General features: G+C 43.3%; 1 protein-coding gene across 4 annotated transcripts in view; it reads right to left on the bottom strand.

Annotated features, from left to right (window-relative positions):
* FIG4 (FIG4 phosphoinositide 5-phosphatase) overlaps positions 1-19091 on the bottom strand; it is a 432686-nt gene that overhangs the window by 224804 nt on the left and 188791 nt on the right. For all 4 annotated transcript variants that reach the window (XM_040350224.1, XM_040350227.1, XM_040350225.1 and 1 more), the window contains one exon: positions 2913-3046. In XM_040350224.1, the coding sequence (XP_040206158.1) occupies positions 2913-3046 (134 nt within the window). The remainder of the gene's footprint in view (positions 1-2912; positions 3047-19091) is intronic.

The following is a 19091-nucleotide window of genomic DNA, read 5'->3' as shown; positions in this document are numbered from 1 at the left end:
GCCCTCAAAGGGTCGGTTGTATCTTTCTTGGGTGCGCCATTTACATGGGTTCAGAAGTGTGTTACGTTAAGAGTACAAAGTGCAGGGTTAAGGAGTGCTCTAGGTACAAAGTGCAGGGTTAAGGAGTGCTCTAGGTACAAAGTGCAGGGTTAAGGAGTGCTCTAGGTACAAAGTGCAGGGTTAAGGAGTGCTCTAGGTACAAAGTGCAGGGTTAAGGAGTGCTCTAGGTACAAAGTGCAGGGTTAAGGAGTGCTCTAGGTACAAAGTGCAGGGTTCAGGATTATGCCATGTACAAAGTGCAGGTTTAAGGAGTGCTGTAGGTACAAAGTGCAGGGTTAAGGAGTGCTGTAAGTACAAATTGCAGGGTTAAGGAGTGCTCTATGTACAGAGTGCAAATCTAGGTGTGTCCTATTTACGGAGTGCAAGGTCCAGGGTGTGCTGTGTACAGAGTGCAAGGTTTAGGGGAGTGCACGCACCCTCCCCCATACAAAACTTCCTTGCATCTCTCCTACCTTGCCCAGCTCTAGTACAGCCCTGTGTGGGTGGCTCTGCTTTGCAGAGAGAATGTTTTCTCTCAGATTCTGGAGATCGGTCCCCACCATGAACATCTGCAGGCATCTGTTAGTTTTGGGAGCCTCTGACAGCAAAGCTGTACTTTGTAAACACAGAAGGCCTCCGTGTTTACAGGTGACAGCGGGAACAGAGATAGTGAGAGCAGGAGGTAGCAGAATGTAATGGAGGGCCACATGGCAAGGCCTGACTGGGTGGATTCAGCCCACAGGCTTTTTATTCGACATATATACTTTAGAGGGATGCATGTTAATGCTCAACATTAATGCATAATCACATTAAGATATTTAACAAACTAGACCAAACAGTTAAGTTGGGCTTAAAAAAAAAAAAAAGAATCGTACTTACCGATGCTGCTGCGTCTGCTGGTTCTGGGACTGAGAACCGTGAGATCAAAGACCACCGATCACTTGGTTCTCAGAGCTCCGTGAGCAGAGATCTGGTGACAGTCGGTGCAATGCTCAAAAATTCAATCACTCAGACTAAATAGTATAGTATTTAGACTAGTCTGTTTGAACAATTGTATTTTTGAGCATTGCACCATTCATCTTATGCTTTGAACATGGGATTGATGTTTATTCAACATGTTTGTTATATGTCTATAGGACAACATTCTTGCTTGGTTTTCTTCATTTATTAGAAAAGTTGTTGAACATAGATTCTCCTGTATAAATACCCCTGACGAAGGGCTTGAACCTGAAACACGTTGAGTACCAAAGATTGTTCTTGGATTACTGGAGAGGAATTGAACAGTTTATGTACACTATGCAATTTTGTAATGTTTGCGATGACCATGTTATTGGCTTTTTTCTCTGTTTTTAGAGTTCAAATGAGTGAGTGATCACATTTTATATGCGTCACTAAATATGGGTTTTACTACTTCTTTCGGAGGCAGCCCCCCGCCCCTCACAGGCCCTACCCCTCTATCCCCTACCCCCCCTTTTTTTATGTTTTTTTTTTGCCATTTTGTTTGTTTTAGTGTTTTTTTGTTGTGTGTCCGTGTTTGACATGATCACTATTCAATAATTACTCTTTGAACCTGCGTGGTCATTAGTCCTGTGCCTTCCGTTTTTGTCTGACATGTCATATCCATTTTTCAAACACCCAGGGATGTGGCAACCGCTAACCATGTATTGATATGGTGGAAACATTTAAATGAATTTTAACTAAAATCTTTCCATAAGATTATGCATTTAATGTTATTTTCCTATAAAAACCCCCCTTCTGTAAGTTTCCAAAAGCTCTGAAACTGCTGCTGGGTGGGGTCAACTTGGATCTCATATCAGCAGATCCACATTGTCACTCAAGAGCCACTGTATAGTATTCCACTTCCCTTTTCTCTTGGCAGCTACATAACATGTTAGAAAAGGAAGGGGTGGAGGAAATAGGCCAGCACAGACAAAAAAAACACTCAGGAAAGAGAAAAGGGCTATGTATTCTGTACAGTGAATGCTTTCACACTGGGGGGTGCACTTGCGGTACGTTAGGAAAAGTCCTGCAAATAGCATCGTTGCCCATTGCACTGAATGGGCAGCGCTTCCAAAGCACCTTAAAAGCGATTTGAAAGCGCAGAAAAACTGACCTCTTTAAAAAGTAAAAAACACTCCACTAGCAGCCAAAAAGTGCTGCAAAAGTACTACTAAAGCGCCACAAAAACTAGCAGCGCTTTAGCACTAATAGCACAGCGCTGCAGTGTGAAAGCCCTCTAAGCATTTAACATGTTTGAATTGTCTGTACTTTACCTGCATTTTTTTTTCTTTAAAGCGGGGTTTCACCCTTAGAGGGCACTTTTTCCCCTTAGATTCCAGCTCGTTTTCTCTAGGGGAATCGGCTATTTGTTTTAAAATATGTGCAGTACTTACCCGTTTACGAGATGCATCCTCTCCGTCGCTTCCGGGTATGGGCTGCGGGAATGGGCGTTCCTTCTTGATTGACAGTCTTCCGAGAGGCTTCCGACGGTCGCATCCATCGCGTCACGATTTTCCGAAAGAAGCCGAACGTCGGTGCGCAGGCGCAGTATAGAGCCGCACCGACGTTCGGCTTCTTTCGGCTACGAGTGACGCGATGGATGCGACCGTCGGAAGCCTGTCAATCAAGAAGGAACGCCCGCTCCCGAAGACCCATACCCGGAAGCGACGGAAGAAGATGCATCTCGAAAACGGGTAAGTACTGCTCATATTTTAATACAAATAGCCGATTCCCCTAGACCGAACGAGCAGGAATCTAAGGGGAGAAAAAAAAAAATTTATAAATGGGTGAACTCCCGCTTTAAGTCATTAACAGGGCCTGTTTAAAGTGATATTTTTCTTTTCAGTGCTTTTTTTTAGGCATATAGACCATACCTTTTGGTATACTTAGCCATATCCCATGGAATGTAAACGATGCTCTGTTCAGGTGGAATAAACTGATTTAAATAGGTAACAGCTGCAACCAATTCATCACTAAGGATCCTCTCGTGTTTCCTCTTTTCACGCTCCTATAATGCATAAAGTTAAAATATATTAATACATTTTGACGTTTAGAGTTTTTTTAATCCAGAGTTAATTCAAAAGCTACCTAATTGGTCAAAAAACATTGAGTACAATTTCATTGTCAATTTTAGCTTCAAACACTTTGAACGTTTTCAATTACTGTTTTGCCTCTAGTTCCAAACCCATTTACTGAAAAACAAAAATACATGAATAGATCATAAAAGGGGAGATGCTAAGTATCCATCGGTGCTTTCTATATGCAGACATGACAGTACCTACCACGGGACAGCTACAAAACACCAACATTTCTTTTGACAGCCTTTATGAATTTTTCCATCTAAATCCAAACTTTGGATGAATAGAACAAGATGTCACATAAATAATCTTACTAACTACCAGGATTCCCATGGCCTCAAAAAAAAAAAAAAAAAAAACCCCTAAACGAATGATCGTGAACCAGAGTGGTTCCCAATCATGTGATCACTGATACACAGCCAATCATGGTAATCACATGAGGTTTGTTTACAAACTTGCTTTCTGAAGCCATCACTGTGCCGCAGACTACAGATTAGTGTTTAAAGAAAATTAAACATTGTATACTCAGTATTTGTCGGTATAAAATAAAAATAAGCAAGTTTAGTAAAACAGTTTACCAAAGAAAAGCCTGCATGCGTCCTCAACCACTTGAGTCCAGAAGGTTTTACCCCCTTCATGTCAGGCTATCTTTTTCTATTCACAACTGCAATAATTTAACTGCAGTCATGGCAACACTGCCCAAGCAAGAGTTATATTTTATTTCACACAAATAGAGCTTTCTTTTGATGGCATTTGATGGGTTCTTAATTTTTTGGCGATTTAAAGGAGCAAAGACTCAAAAAGTTTGAAATTAAAAAAAAATGTTTTCTTTCTGCTATAAAAATATCAAATACAAAAAAAAATTGAATTTCTTCATTAAATTTAGACCAATCTGCTACATGTCTTTGTTAAAAAAAATCCCAATAAGTGTTGATTAATTGGTTTGTGCGTTTAAAAACTATGATATATATGTGGATAGATAGATTAGATAGAGAGATAGAGAGATAGATACACACACACACACACACAGTATATATGCGTGCGATTTTTATTTATGTACTTGTTAGTAATGGCGGTGGTTAGAGACTTATGGTGGGACTGTAATAGTGCGGTGGCAATCTGACACCAACTGCAGTTAATGTACACCAGGCTGCGTTGCCGCAAGCTGTCACAGCCGGGTGCCCACAATTGTGGTGACGGCACTGGGCAGATGCAAGGGAGAGAATTGAGGTTTCAGGAGGCCGCATAGCTGGATCGTGGGACAGGTAAGAGAGTGTGTGAGTGTGTACGTTCATTAAAAGTCAGCGGCTATGCTTTCTGTAGCTGCAGACTTAATAAACCCAAACATTTGTGGAACTTGGCTTTAAGCACTGGGGGGGGGGGAGAACCTCTGGGGTAATCAAGGATGGAAGAGGACCCGGGGGTCCTAGTAGATAGGCTCAGCAATGGAACGCAATGCCAAGAAGCTGCCAACAAAGCAAACAGAATATTGGCATGCATTAAAGGGGATCAACTCAAGAGATAAAAAAAGATAATTCTCCCACTTTACAAGATTCTGGTCCGGCCGCACCTGGAGTATGCCGTCCAGTTCTGGGAACCAGTCCTAAGGAAGGATTTACTGGAAATGGAGCGAGTGCAAAGGGCAACAAAGTTGACAAAACAGTCCTCAAACTATGGCCCTCCATTTTTTCAGGAACTACAATTCCCATCATGCCTCGTCATGTCTGTGAAAGTCAGAGTTTTACAATGCCTCATGGGACTTGTAGTTCAACAGCTGGAGGGCCGTAGTTTGAAGATCCCTGTAATAAAGGGACTGGAGGATACTAGTTATGAGGAAAGGTTGCAAGCACTGAGCTTATTCTCTCTGGAGAAATGACACTTGAGAAGGGATATGATTTCAATTTACAAATACCGTACTGGTGACCATTAAGACTATTAGTATTGCTATTAGATAAGCACCTGAACGACCACAACATACAGGTATATACAATGTAATATTGACATATAATCACACACATAGGTTGGACTTTCAAGCCTTTCAACCTCACCTACTATGTAACCAAGTGCCATAGTTTGGTGCCGTTCCATGAGCATACTCAATTTTGAAGCATGACATGTTGGGTATCCATTTACTTACCATGCAAAGTAAAAATTGCAACACCCACCATTCTCTAGGGCCTGTGCTTAAAAAATATATAATGTTAAGGGTTCTAAATAATTTAGTAAAAGTAGATTTACACAGTCAGAATTGGCCCGGTGTTGAAGTGGTTAAAGTCATGTTGAACGATGCATACTAACAGGGAAACTGGACTTCTGATTGCAACAATAGGAAACAAATGCCATTGCCAAGTACACGTAAAATAAATAAACATTGTTTCTGGGATTAATCCAGCCCTTTTGAAATGAAAGCAAAAGCATATACCCATTTTGCAATAACATACAAATATATAAAATCGTCATTTGTTGATTTTTGACTATGGCCCTATTCACACCACAGAAACGCAGTGCAGATGCGCTTTTATGTGTCCTGATGCATTTTCAAAGCATTCCAGTGCACTTTTTCCCCCCAATTCACTTGTACAACGTTTGCCATTTTTAAGGGGGGCTGCTATAACGCAAGTTTTTGATGCGTATTGCCTCATTCTAGCAGAAAGAAATGCAAAATGTTCTACTTTTGTTGACTGTACTGGAACACATTGCAAAAGGGGTGAACTTTGCCATTGAAATCTATGCAACCTACTGTCCATGCTTTTTGGGAGCAGAAAAACGCACTGGACTACATTTGGTGTCCCTTAGTCTGCAACACAGTTTTGTAAAGAAACATTTTAGTGGCAAGTTGTGTTTGTTTATAGGTTTTATTTATTTACATTAGGTTATTTCCTTCCAATCAGTGCCGGTTCACACAGGGGCAGCACAACTTGCAGCGCGGCAAGGCGATCTGCACTTGACTTCAGAAGTGACTTGCAAAATTACTTTATTAAAGTCAATGCAAGTCACCCTGAAGTCGTCCAAAGGTCATACAGGAACCTTTTTCCAAGTCGGAGCAACTTGAGTCGCTCCTTTTCAATTAGTTTTTATTGGGAGTTTTAACAGAATAATAAACACATTTATACTGAGAGTTACATAATATTGCAAACTACACCTTGCTCCGTCAGAAGGGATAACAATGATACATCACGTAAACTTGCAAGAAAAGGAATCCTTCCGTTTTGTAGGTTAATTGGCTACGTTACCCTTGGATCAATTCTAGGTACAGCATCGATACCATGCTCCTGGCACCCCCATTGGGATCAAACTGTGCCACAGACCACAGGGGATCATAAAAAACAGGCAGTTGAGCCAAGATTTTACAATCCCAGACAGCCCACCCAAAAATTAACATGTAGCCATTTAGGGCTTTACACATGTCATAGCAAAAATTAAACCCCCTTTCACATTCATGGTATTTATGGACAGTGATTACCTGTAATAATAGGTGATAGATTTCCACTGTCCGTGTGTGGAAAAGCACCTGGAAATACATATACAAACCACATAAATGTGGTAAAAAAATAAGGTACACCACTCCACTTGGATGGATAGCTTATAACAGGCAAGATATCAATGAAAATACCAGAGGGACAGGGAACCTAATTAATTTGTTAAAAGTCTTAAAGTCTTGCCATAGGGATCACCATATCAAACTGGTGTAACATCTCTTCCAAAATTTATGACCGGAGGGGCATGGGATGGAGATGGACAATTCAAATTGTCATATATATGGATAATATATCTTGAAGAATCTATGTGCCTGTGTGCGCAATAAAAATATGACTATATGTTTGAACATATTAAAACTTAACGCAATGTGCGACATGTATCTGTGTTATAGTGAACTATCCCATGCCATCATATTCGGTAATTCAAAACTTATTTGCATACTGTGTTGTGTGTGGCATATACCTTTTAGTGTGCTATATATACAGCTTGCCTGCCCCTTCTCTCTCCCTCTTTTTTTCTTTCTTTCCCCTATCATAAGTATACGATATTTGTGTGTTGTCTATGGGATAACAATAATATATAGAACCATATCCATTTATTAATATTTGGTTCCTTACATCGGGCCCATCGAATGGAGATTGTATGGTGTATGGACCAATTATGTTGTTGATCTGATATGGGGAGTTATCTGACCATCAGTGGATCCTAGGCTGGATATTTGATCCAATGGCATGCCAATGATTGAAAGATATGGGTGTCTGAATGCATATTGTCCTGTACTCCATTAGGGAGATGTTTTATGTCCGTGTGCTTTTCCACACACAGACAGTGGACATCTATCACCTGTTATGGGAATCACTGTCCTGTGTGGAAACTATCAGGGGTATATTTACCGTATTTATAGGGGTATTGTGCGCTCCGGCGTATAGCGCGCACCCCTAAAGTGGACCCGACATTCCTGTAAAAAAAGATTTTAGTACTTAGTTTTGGGGTCTTGCGCGGCGTCCATCGGCGGCCTCGTCGGGTCCAGCGTCCGTCTGCGGCTTCGGGTGTCCTCTTCGTCGGGTGCGGTGTCCTCCTTGCTCGATCCCTGCGCAGAGTTTGAATACTGCGCCGGCATATACCGAGCGCAGTACACTCGTGTATAGTCGGGCAGGCTCGGCTACTCTCGCGCTCACGTCCTGTACGCCTAGGACGTGAGCGCGAGAGGAGCCGAGCCTGCCTCACTATACGAGTGTACTGCGCTCGGTATATGCCAACGCAGTATTCAAACTCGGCGCGGGAAAGCGGGTATCGGCGTATACCGCGCACCCACTATTTTGCCCTGATTTTCAGGGCAAAAAAGTGCGTGGTATACGCCGATAAATACGGTAGTTGGCAACTTGGCTCTTCATCTAGGGGGGGGGGGGTCTGATTTGTGGAGGGTGGGTGTGCTATTCATGCATCTCGGTCCTCCTTTGGGAGGAATCAAGCTTGTTTAGTTACAAGTATATGCAGTTATTGGGGTTCTTTTAATGGGGAATGATCTGGGTAGGTCCACCCATTATCTTTTTTTTTTGTTGTTTTTGTTTTTTTATTGTTGTTTGGTATCTTGGCCTGCCACCTCAACGCAATTAACTTCCTTGCCTGAAAAATGCATCTCAGTACCACTTCAAGGGAGCTGGCACTCTATTTTCCTCTATGCTGCCTAACAAGCATGTCTTAGACTCAGCTTCTAACTCAATTCTAAAAGTTTTATTTATTATGGTGACCACCTCCTCCCAGTATCTAAATAACTTTGGGCATTTCCACATCATGTGGATAAGATTGCCTGTCGCTCTGCACCTTGGGCATTCGTCAGTACTTCTCCACCCGAGATTGAACATTCTCCTGGGGGTATAGTATACTCTATGCAAGAGGAACAAGTGTGATACTTTCTGAGATGGGGAGATCGAGACCAATACCCCCCTCCTCAAGATCGCACTCCACTGTTCCATGGTCATTTGACCTAAATCTTTCTCCCATCCTGTCCTGCTCTTAATGGGGCCTGCCCTACTTATTGTTTTAGCTCCTAATCTAGAGTACAACTCAGATATCAGGCCTTTGGTTGTTTTTGGAGAGGTTATTTTCAGGAGAATGGGGGCCGAGGACCATACAATGGGTTGTAACCCAAACTGGGCTTGGATAGCATGTCGTATCTGTAAAATGTTTTATTTGTTATATTAAATTCCTGTCGCAGGTCTGCGAAGGATTTCATCTGTTCTCCATTGTACAGTTGGTTTAAACGGCTTATCCCTTGTCTCTCCCATTCTTTACATCTCTCGATGTCTTTTAATTCTCTTAAGTTTTGGTTGCACCAGAGAGGGGCAAATATTGTTATTCCCTTGTAGCCCATCAATGCTTTTGTTGTTTGCCACACTTTAAGGCTAAGTTTTATAGTTGGACATCTAGGGACGAACGAACCAGCCTCAAGTGCCTCTGCTATTGCCCTATGTGGTGCTCCTGTTAGCATCAATCTACCAGAGTGTTCGCCTCCCTCCAGTCCGCAATTCGCAAGTTGTTGTAGCTGTGAGGCTATAAAGTATGTTTTCGGGTGAGGTACTGCCATTCCCCCCTCTTTAGCTGGTAACTGCATGGTCTGGAGACAAATCCTAGCTTGTCCCTTCTTCCAAATTAACTCTCTGAAGAGGGATTCTATCTTTTTGAACCATTTTTGAGCTATCCAGACTGGGGAGTTATGGAGGATAGAGCAGGGATAAGCAATTAGCGGACCTCCAGCTGTTGCCAAACTACAAGTCCCATCATGCCTCTGCCTCTGGGTGTCATGCTTGATGCTGTCAGAGTCTTGCTATGCCTCATGGGACTTGTAGTTTGGCAACATCTGGAGGTCCGCTAATTGCTTATCCCTGATATAGAGTAACTGGGGCAACCATAGCATCTTTATCAGGTCCACCCATTATCTAGTTTTTATGTCTTATATATGTTTTTGATATAGCTTATAGCTTTAATAAAATCAGTAGTTAACTCTTTTAGGGGGTGTGCAGCAGTCTTTTATTTTTGGTCACTCTATATCAGATTGCATCTCCCGATAATACCGGTGAGTACTGCAGCCTTCATAATCAGGAGGGAATCCCATATTCTTTTTCTTTAAAACATCTGAAAAGCACTGCAGATCACTTGTCAGAGGGGCTGCATAGGCTTCCACACATCAGAATGAGCCCTGACTTGCTGGAAAACAATGTTACCAATTTTTCTTTCCTCATGACAATGGGTTGAACACAATGAGTATACCCATACAAGAAATGTATAATTAAATTAAAGATGAACTCCAGGCAGATATAAAATACATATTAATGCAGCTGTGTATTTAGAATACATGAACCACCTTAAGACTGTGCACTTTTAATGATATGTAATCCTCTGTTTAATATTTTGCTATATAAAAAAAAAAAAATGCAGTTTCTGTAATAAAAAAAATAAAAATAAGGTCTTCATAAAATTAGGCCAAAATGTATTCTGCTATTTTTTTTTGTTTAACCACTTCCCGACTGCCGCATGTATACGTACGTCCACAGAATGGCACGTACAGGCAAATGGGCGTACATGTACGTCCTTGCCTTCTAGCGGGTGGGGGGTCCGATCGGGACCCCCGCTACATGCGGTGGTCGGGTTCCCTCAGGGAGCGATCTGGGACGACGGCGCGGCTATTTGTTTATAGCCGCTCCGTCGCAAACGCTACCCGGAGCTGAAGAACGGGGAGAGCCGTGTGTAAACACGGCTTCACTGTGGCGGCGTATCGATCGAGTGATCCCTTATATAAAGGGAGACTCGATCGATGACGTCAGTCCTACAGCCACACCACCCTACAGTTGTAAACACACACTAGATGAACCCTAACTCCTACAGCGCCCCCTGTGGTTAACTCCCAAACTGCAACTGTCATTTTCACAACAATGCAATTTAAATGCATTTTTTGCTGTGAAAAGGACAATGGTCCCAAAAATGTGTCAAAATTGTCTGAAGTGTCCGCCATAATGTCGCAGTCACGAAAAAAAAAATCGCTGATCGCCGCCATTAGTAGTAAAAAAAATGCATTAAAACTATCCCCTATTTTGTAAACGCTATAAATTTTGCGCAAACCAATCGATAAACGCTTATTGCGATTTTTTAAGAAAAATAGGTTGAAGAATACGTATTGGCCAAAACTGAGGGAAAAAAAATTTTTATATATGTTTTTGGGGGATATTTATTATAACAAAAAGTAAAAAATTGCATTTTTTTCTAAATTGTCGCTTTATTTTTGTTTATAGCGCAAAAAATAAAAACCGCAGGAGGTGATCAAATACCACCAAAAGAAAGCTCCATTTGTGGGGAAAAAAAAAAAAAGGACGCCAATTTTGTTTGGGAGCCACGTCGCACGGCGCAATTGTCTGTTAAAGCGTCGCAGTGCCGAATCGCAAAACCTGGCCTGGGCATTTAGCTGCCTAAAAGGTCCGGGGCTTAAGTGGTTAAGATAACAATCATTGTCTATTATTCAGCCTGTGTGAAAGTTAGCGCCTACAAATAAATATGTAACCAATTTAAAAATGGATCAATCCAGATATACTGACTGCCTCTAAAGTCCGCAGGCTAGTCTATTTTATTCGATTTTATAAGTATTATTCCAATAATACAAATGTACCAGATGCCACCAGGCATGGGAATAATAAGATTCATTATTTTGCTTTGTTTTTCAATGAATTTAAATGTATTCATTAGGAAAATTTGGGAAATCAACACACAAATCATTAGTGTCACTAGGTTTTCTACCACTTGGAAGACGAATGCTAAAAAATTAACTCATTACTGGCATTTTAAAGAAATTCATTCCACTGAGATAGTCTACACATAGACAGTTTCCATGACAATGCATGAGTCATAGTGGAACATTAATACTATAAATTTCAGGAGCTGCATTATCATAAATGGCTAGGTAAGCTTTATGAATTTGTATAATTGCATTGCCATAACAATTTTATCACATTTTTGGCAAGAAAAGTGTTTTACGTAAAAAAATATTCTAGTGACTTGATGAAATGATACAGTATGTGTAATAGATACTGAGTTATGCTAATGGAAAATACTTTTACAGTGTTAACACAGCAATTTTTGTATTTCCAGGTCCCCTCTGTAACATAGTTTATTACTGGTTAATCCAGAAAGGCTAGGTTTACATCTGAGCAGGTACTGCTTCTTAGGAGATGCGTGGGGTGACATTACTCCTAAAGGACTGGAAACCACAGCACGGTTTCTCCTATTGGGAACAGCACTGTGCTATGTGGTTTCCTTGCACCTGCGTATTTTGGAAAAAGGTGCAGGGACCTTTTTGCTGCATTTTCTGGAAGTACAGCAGCCCATTCAAATGAATGGACTGCTGTACCAGAGCAAATGCAGCCACCAGAAACTGCATTGATGTGAACCAGGCCTGAGGGCTGGTTCACACCAGCATTACACAGGAAGGCGGTGCGCCAAGGTTTCAGTTACAGAGGTTGGGATAAACCATGTAACACTGACATGGATGCTTACAATATTCATATTTTTGTTTTAAAAAATTGTGAAAATAAATCTGCTGCTGTTACTGCTTAAAAAGTGTTAGCAAGATTCAGAATTTAAATAAATAGATTGTCTCACAGGCTTGGTTCACACTGCGGCAACTTGGGATCAGACTTGTAAGACTCCCAAGTTGTGTGACATGTGAAGTCCAATGTTAGTCAAGGAGAGCTGTCTTAATTAGCAATACTGAAGTCACTCTTAGTCAGATTCAGATAGCGTTACGCCGGCGTATCAGTAGATACGCCAACGTAACTCTAAATCTACACCGTCCTAAATTTAAGCGTATTCTGGAAATCACATACGCTTAAATTAGGCTAAGATACGAGTGGCGCAAGTCTCCTACGCCGTCGTATCTTAGGGTGCAATTTTTCCGCTGGCCGCTAGGTGGCGCTTCCGTGGAGTTCGGCGTACAATATGTAAATGACTAGATACGTCGATTCACGAACGTACGTGCGCCCAGCGCATTTTTTTACGTCGTTTACGTATGGCTTTTTCCGGCGTAAAGTTAGTCGAACAAATAGCTGGCCTAGTCAATGTTAAGTATGGCCGTCGTTCCCGGTTCGAAATTTGCGCCGTTCGTAAAAACGTCAATCACGTCGGGTCACCAATCATTTATATAAAACACGCCCCCTCATCATTTGAATTATGCACACTTACGCCGGCCCCATTTACGCTGCCGTAACTTAGGAGGCAAGTGCTTTGTGAATACAGCACTTGCCTCTCTGACTTACGGCGGTGTAGCGTAAATACGATACGCTACGCCGCCTCAAAGATGTGCCCGGCTACCTGAATCTAGCCATCTGACTTTAGAAAATGTTCCTGTACTACTTCAAGATGACTTCTATCAGACTTGTGCCCGTAGACTTTAATGGAAGTCGCCTCCAATTTGGATACTCATTTATATTGGATCCGACAGGAAGATTACCCAGGCATTTCCCATAAGTTGCTTCTAATTTTCTTCAAAGTCACATCAAGTAGTACTCAAATCGCCTGACAAAGTTGCCCTGCATTGACAGCAGTGTGAACCAAGCCTTAGGCCTTACGCATTTGGACATTTTTAACCCTGCTTTTGGGGGTGTCTGTTTTTTCTGCCTCTAAGTGCCCCTACATGTCAGCCTGTGTCCATGCAAACACCGGTTTTTAGAGGAGTTTAGCATGCATTTGTAATGCAAGAAAAAAAAAAGTAAAAAGCTTTTCAAAATAACCAACAACTAGCAAAAGTGTGCCACATTTAGTACCGGTTCACAACAGATGCTTTCCAGTGCAGTTTATTTCCGTGCTTTCAACAAAAGTACAACCTGCTGCATTTTTTTTGTCAGGAACGCATCAAAACCCATGTTAACACAGGAAAGCACATTGTCCTCAATGAGAAAATAAATAAATTTGCGAGTGTCAAAAACGCACATCAATGTATATGTAAAAATGCATTTGGAATGCAGAAATTATGGTGCAACAAGCCCTTAAAACAGGCAAGGCTGGAGAATAGAGAGCGTGCGAGGAGAAAGAGTGAGAGGAAAAAAAAAAAAAAAAAAAAGAATGAAAAGGAGATTATCCTGTAATTAAATATGACTTTCAGACACAGCACGAATCAAATTTCCAGCACTTGTTGGTAAACACCATTGGCCTCCTAAGTCCAATTATAAGTCCACAATTATTAATTGCAGAAAATTAGCTATATATAAAGTTTGTTCCCAACAGAGAGTCATGAATTTCAATTTGTACTTAAATGCATTAATAGTTTATAAAAAGGCACATTTTCATCCACCGTACAATTGGCAAGTTAAAAAAATAAAAATAAAGCACTTCACAAGTCACATGTCAGAGCCTGGTGAGCAAAAGCCTTGCAGTTTGCCTTTGACAACCGAGTCTATAAAAAAAATTTGTTAAGTATCTTTTATTTCAACTATTTTAGTGCTTTACTTCTTGTTTACATAAATTCTGCATCTTGTGGTTTTAATTGGCACGTATGCAATTATTTCATCACAGTCCAATTTTCTTCTCAGAAGGCAGAAATAAAAAAAAAAACTTTGGTTGACACTCCAATACCTTTGTGAACACAGTTTAAAAAACTTGATAAAGCAAACATTCAAAACGATAACACCAGAACAAATTTACTCGATCACTGACTGCTACCAATTAAAAAAAAATCTCCCAAAATGTCTTGATTACTGACAGCCAATTGCCCTTTTATAGAGAAGCAAACCAGAGTTTGAGCATGCATGCATACAAGACTAATCTATCAGAAATTTGTAAAAAAGCCGTTTAAAAGATACCTGTGTTCCAGACTTCATTCAAGGTTGGAGTGTTATTTTCGGTATAAATTTTTTTATTCAAATTTTTAAAAGAACAGAAAGGCATATAAACTGCCCACACAGGGGTTTAGAGTGGCAACATAACTCAGAAAAACTACATATACAGACCACCAAATAAGAATACAGTGGCAGTGGACATGCGCTAAGTCTAGAAAGTTGGTGGGGTCCAGGAAAATCTGCCGGAATATCAATGTCAAACCTGGAACGGTTAAATCCCCAATAGTGGTTGGCATGTTATTTTAACAGCCCACTGTTTGTCCAGTGCTCTCCCAACACTTTATACCTGCTTGCTCTGGTGTACCATAATTTTCAATCTTGCTGCCTGGTTCATGCCACTGTTTATCTGGCTATTCCAGACCCATGACCCTGCTTGCTTCAGTGTGGTTTGCAGTCTTGCTGCCTGGTCTGCTGTTCACCCTACATGCTCCAGAACCATGTACTCAATTTCCCCAGTGAGGCCCAGTGTCCTCATTTCCTCTTTACCACGTGATTCCTGTCCTCTCCACTGCCAATGGTAGTAATCTGAGCTTGACTATTTCTGCTAGTGCAGGTTAGACTTCTTTCATTAGAGCAGGGTGAACCTAGGAGCTGTGAGCTGGGGTCGGCGTCCAGCCAAGTCCCAAGCCTCCATGAGGGCATCTCTGGTGGAACAACCCAGCTGGCCCTCAGACTCCCTGTACTGGAGGATCCCACACACCTGTGGGTTCACTATATTTACGATCATGACAATTAAGGGAATGCCAGATATTTTTACCTGGCTTTCAAGTGCCAGCTCAACCAAAAATTAGAGATTTTACGGTGAGCATAAAATCCTTAGTGGGTATTGGCCTTCCTTTAGGAGTTGACTAGGCAGAAACTTATATAAAAGGTTAACTTATCATACATACCCAATAGCCCCACCCAGGGGGCGGGCACTCTGGGTATAACCCCCCTCTCTGCATCTCGCAGATCAGTTTGTCAAAAAGTAGTACAAACATAAAAAGGAGGGGAGGGTGCCGTGTCCGTCCATGAACTCCGATAGAGATTTTACGGTGAGCATAAAATCCTATTTTCTCTTTCGTTCATGGACAAACACAGCCTTAATCTTGACTTAGTGGGACGTCCCAAAGCAGTGTCAAAATGAGGGGTGGAAACAGCAAAAAAATTAAACTTCACCCTAAAACAGAGCTCCTCAACTGAGTTGTAACTCTAAAACAGCCACTTGCAAAACTTTGTGGCCGAAGAAGCATCCGAAGATGCACTCACATCAACTTGTAAAGTTTACGCCGCCTTACACACCTGGGAAACAGACACTAGATGTCAGAAACGCCAAGAGGCACCATTGCCCTGGTCGAATGCATCGTGATAGGGAGGCGCCCGACCCTTTATGGCGTAAGCCTGATCAGGATCTGTCGAGTCCACCTCAAAATGGTGGCCGATGAGACCGCTGGGCCCTTCTTGGGACCAGCCACCGAAACAAACTGAGTCTGAACTCCGTAACGAAGTAGTAACAGACAAGTATATTCTCGGAGCTCGGACAGCGTCCGAGGAATGCCACATCATCTCCTTAAGATTCGACGGATGAGGACACAAGTATGGCAGTATAATGTCTTCCTTGAGATGAAAGGTTGAAATGACCTTAGGAACGCAGCACCATCTTATCCTTGTGGAAGATCAGATAGGGAGCCTTTCATGACAAGGCTGCCAGCTCAGAACCTGTCTTAGCTGACATAACAGCCACTAAAAGGACCACTTTCTGAGAAGTGTCAACAAGGGAACTTCCCTAATGTTCTCAACAGTAGTTCTGAGGCACCTAGAGGTCATGGCGTTAAGCCATTGACTGTAAAGCAGGATGACCTATGGGACCTTGCGACAGCAGATCCTCTCATAGCGGTAGACGCCAAGGTGCGTCTTCCATTCAAATCCCCACGGAGGTAGTGGAGGACAGACTGGAGGGGCCACCTGCCGAACCCCCTGTAGAAATGTTCTCACTAGAGAGTGAGTCGCCAGGGGTCGCTGAAAGAAAACAGCCAGGGCAGATATCTGTCCCTCAACCAAAATAAGTAAGTGGATTCCACTTCATTTCCTCGCAAAGAGCTAAGTAAGCTCTCCAAGTGCGATAATAAATCCTCCTAGAGGATAACTTCCGAGCCTTCCTCATGGTGGGAATCACAGAATCCGACAGGCCCCAGTCTTAGTACCTGGCTTTCAATAGCCATGCCGTTAAGCCAGCGACTGTAAAGCAGGATGCAGTATGGGACCTTGTGACAGCAGGTCCTCTCTCAGCGGTAGACACCAAGGGACGTCTGCACCTAGCCGCACTAGATTGGCGTACCAAGGACACCGAGGCCAATCCGGAGCAATTAGGATCATAGGAATCCCGTATGCCTCCACTCTGCGAAGCAGAAGAGGCATAAGCTTTAGAGGAGGGAAGGCATAGATTAGCTGGTACTGACTCCACGGCGCCACTAACGCATCTGTCGTGTTCGGCCATGGGTCTCCTGACCTGGTCACAAACCTCAATATCTTCCGATTGAGTCGAGACGCCAGATCTATGTCTGGCGTGCCCCATCTTGGGCAAAGGAGCTGAAACACCTCCGGGTGCAGAGACCATTCTCCTTGGTCCAGGATCTGCCAACACAGGTAGTCCGCCTGCCAGTTTAACACACCCGGAATGTATATGGCCGACAGTGCAGATATGCTCCTTTCCGCCCACCTTATGATGTAAGCGACTTCTGACGCTGCAGCCAAGCTACTTGTTCCTCCTTGATGGTTGACATATGCCACCGCCGTGGCGTTGTCCGACTGGATCCTGACTGGACGCCCTCGTAGCCTCTGAGACTATGTGGAGAGGCACAGCCTGATCGCCCGAAGTTTCAGGACCTTGATCGGCAAATGGGAATACTCTGGAGAACAGCAACCCTGGGTCGACTAAACCCCCCAGACTCCCCCACCGGTAAGGCTGGCGTCCGTCGTGATGACTATCCAGTGATAAGGAAGGGACGACTTCACGGACAGAAGTGCCGGTGAGGTCAGCCACCACACCAGGGAGGCCCTGACCAGGTGGCTGATAATCCAGGAATGATGGGCACTTGTCCCATCTGGACAGAATTTTCCTTCTGTAGCACTCGTGTGAGATAGCGCCTATGGTACCGCCTCATAGGAGGCCACCATGAGGCCCGGGACTCACATGCAAAGTGGAGTGACGACCCTTCTGGGATGTCAACTACCGCACCGCAGCCCGAAGGTCTGCAACTTTTCCACAGGGAAGCAAACCTTTGCCTCTGAGGAGTCCAGAATCAATCCCAGATACACTAGGCGTTGAGTCATTACCATTACTGACTTTTGAATGTTCAGTAGCCACCCAAGTGTCTGAGGGTCTGATGTTATAGACACGCTCACCTCTAATTCTGAGGCTGAAGCGGCCCTCAGAAGCAGGTTGTCCAAGTAGCCCACCACAGCGTTGCCACGTTGTCTTAGTAGGGCGAAAATTGGGGCAAGCACCTTGAACACCCTTGGTGCCGATGCCAGGCCAAAGGGAAGAACCACAAATTAATAGTCGTCTTCCCCAACCGCAAAAGTTTGATGCTTTGTGCATATGGGGACATGTAGATGGACATCAGGAATGCCTAAGGATGCCAGAAAGTCCCCTGGCTGGAGGGTAGTAACAACAGAGCGGATTGATGCCCTCTGGAATCCTTGTACCTTCACAAAGCAATTGATGGCAATGAGGTCCAGGATAGGACGAACGCCCTCCTTCTTTGGTACAACGAACAGATTGGAGTAAAACCCCTGAAACTGATCCTGTACTAGGACAGGGAAAATCCACCCCGCGTTCCAGCAGGTCCGAGGAGCTGGAAGTAGCTGGAGGTTGAAGGAAAAAAAATCTGTTTGGTGGGCAAGATAGGAGCACTATCTTGTACCCTGATGAGACTACCTTGCGAACCCAACGGTCGTGGACCCGAGATGTCCACCGGGTCGCGAATTTGCGAAGACGTCCCCCCCACCCAAGGGATGGGTGGGGGCGCACCTTCATGCGGACGTGGTCTTGTTAACGGGTTTGCGTAGCCAGGGACGCCACTGTCCCTGAGCAGGTGTTTATTGGCCTGTGGTATTCTTCTTGCAGCGCTGGGCGGGCGAAAAAAAGGCTCGAGTGCGGTAAAGAAGGGCACCTGTCGCCAACGTGGCTCCTTCCCCTTATAGGTCTGAGGGAGCAAGGTGCTCTTACCTCCTGTGGCATCCTTAATGTCATCCAGGCAAGCTCCAAAGAGTCTGTCGCCTTTAAAGGGCAGGTCCATTAGGGCATTCTTGGAAGCTTGGTCCGCCGACCAATTCTACAACCAAAGTAGAAGTGGGACACCAGCGCCTCAACTATGGTTGGGCGTACCGATGAACCTACTACAGTGTATAGGTTACGGAATATCGACTCTGCCTTCTTGTCTGCTGGGTCCTTGAAGGCAGGAGTCCCCCCTCCACCGGAAGGGTGGTAAGCTTGTTTAGTTTGGACACAGGAGGGTCCACTATGGGGGGCGAGGTCCATTTCTTTAAGAAACCCTCCTCCAGTGGGTAACGTACCGCTAGGTTTTTAGGTACAATTTTTTTTTGTGGTCTGTCCCATTCCTTGTATAAAAGT

This window comes from Rana temporaria, chromosome 4, assembly GCF_905171775.1.
Source record: "Rana temporaria chromosome 4, aRanTem1.1, whole genome shotgun sequence".
Taxonomy (NCBI): domain Eukaryota; kingdom Metazoa; phylum Chordata; class Amphibia; order Anura; family Ranidae; genus Rana; species Rana temporaria.
The sequence above is the reverse complement of the archived record's forward strand: the minus strand, read 5'-3'. Positions and strand labels throughout refer to the sequence as shown.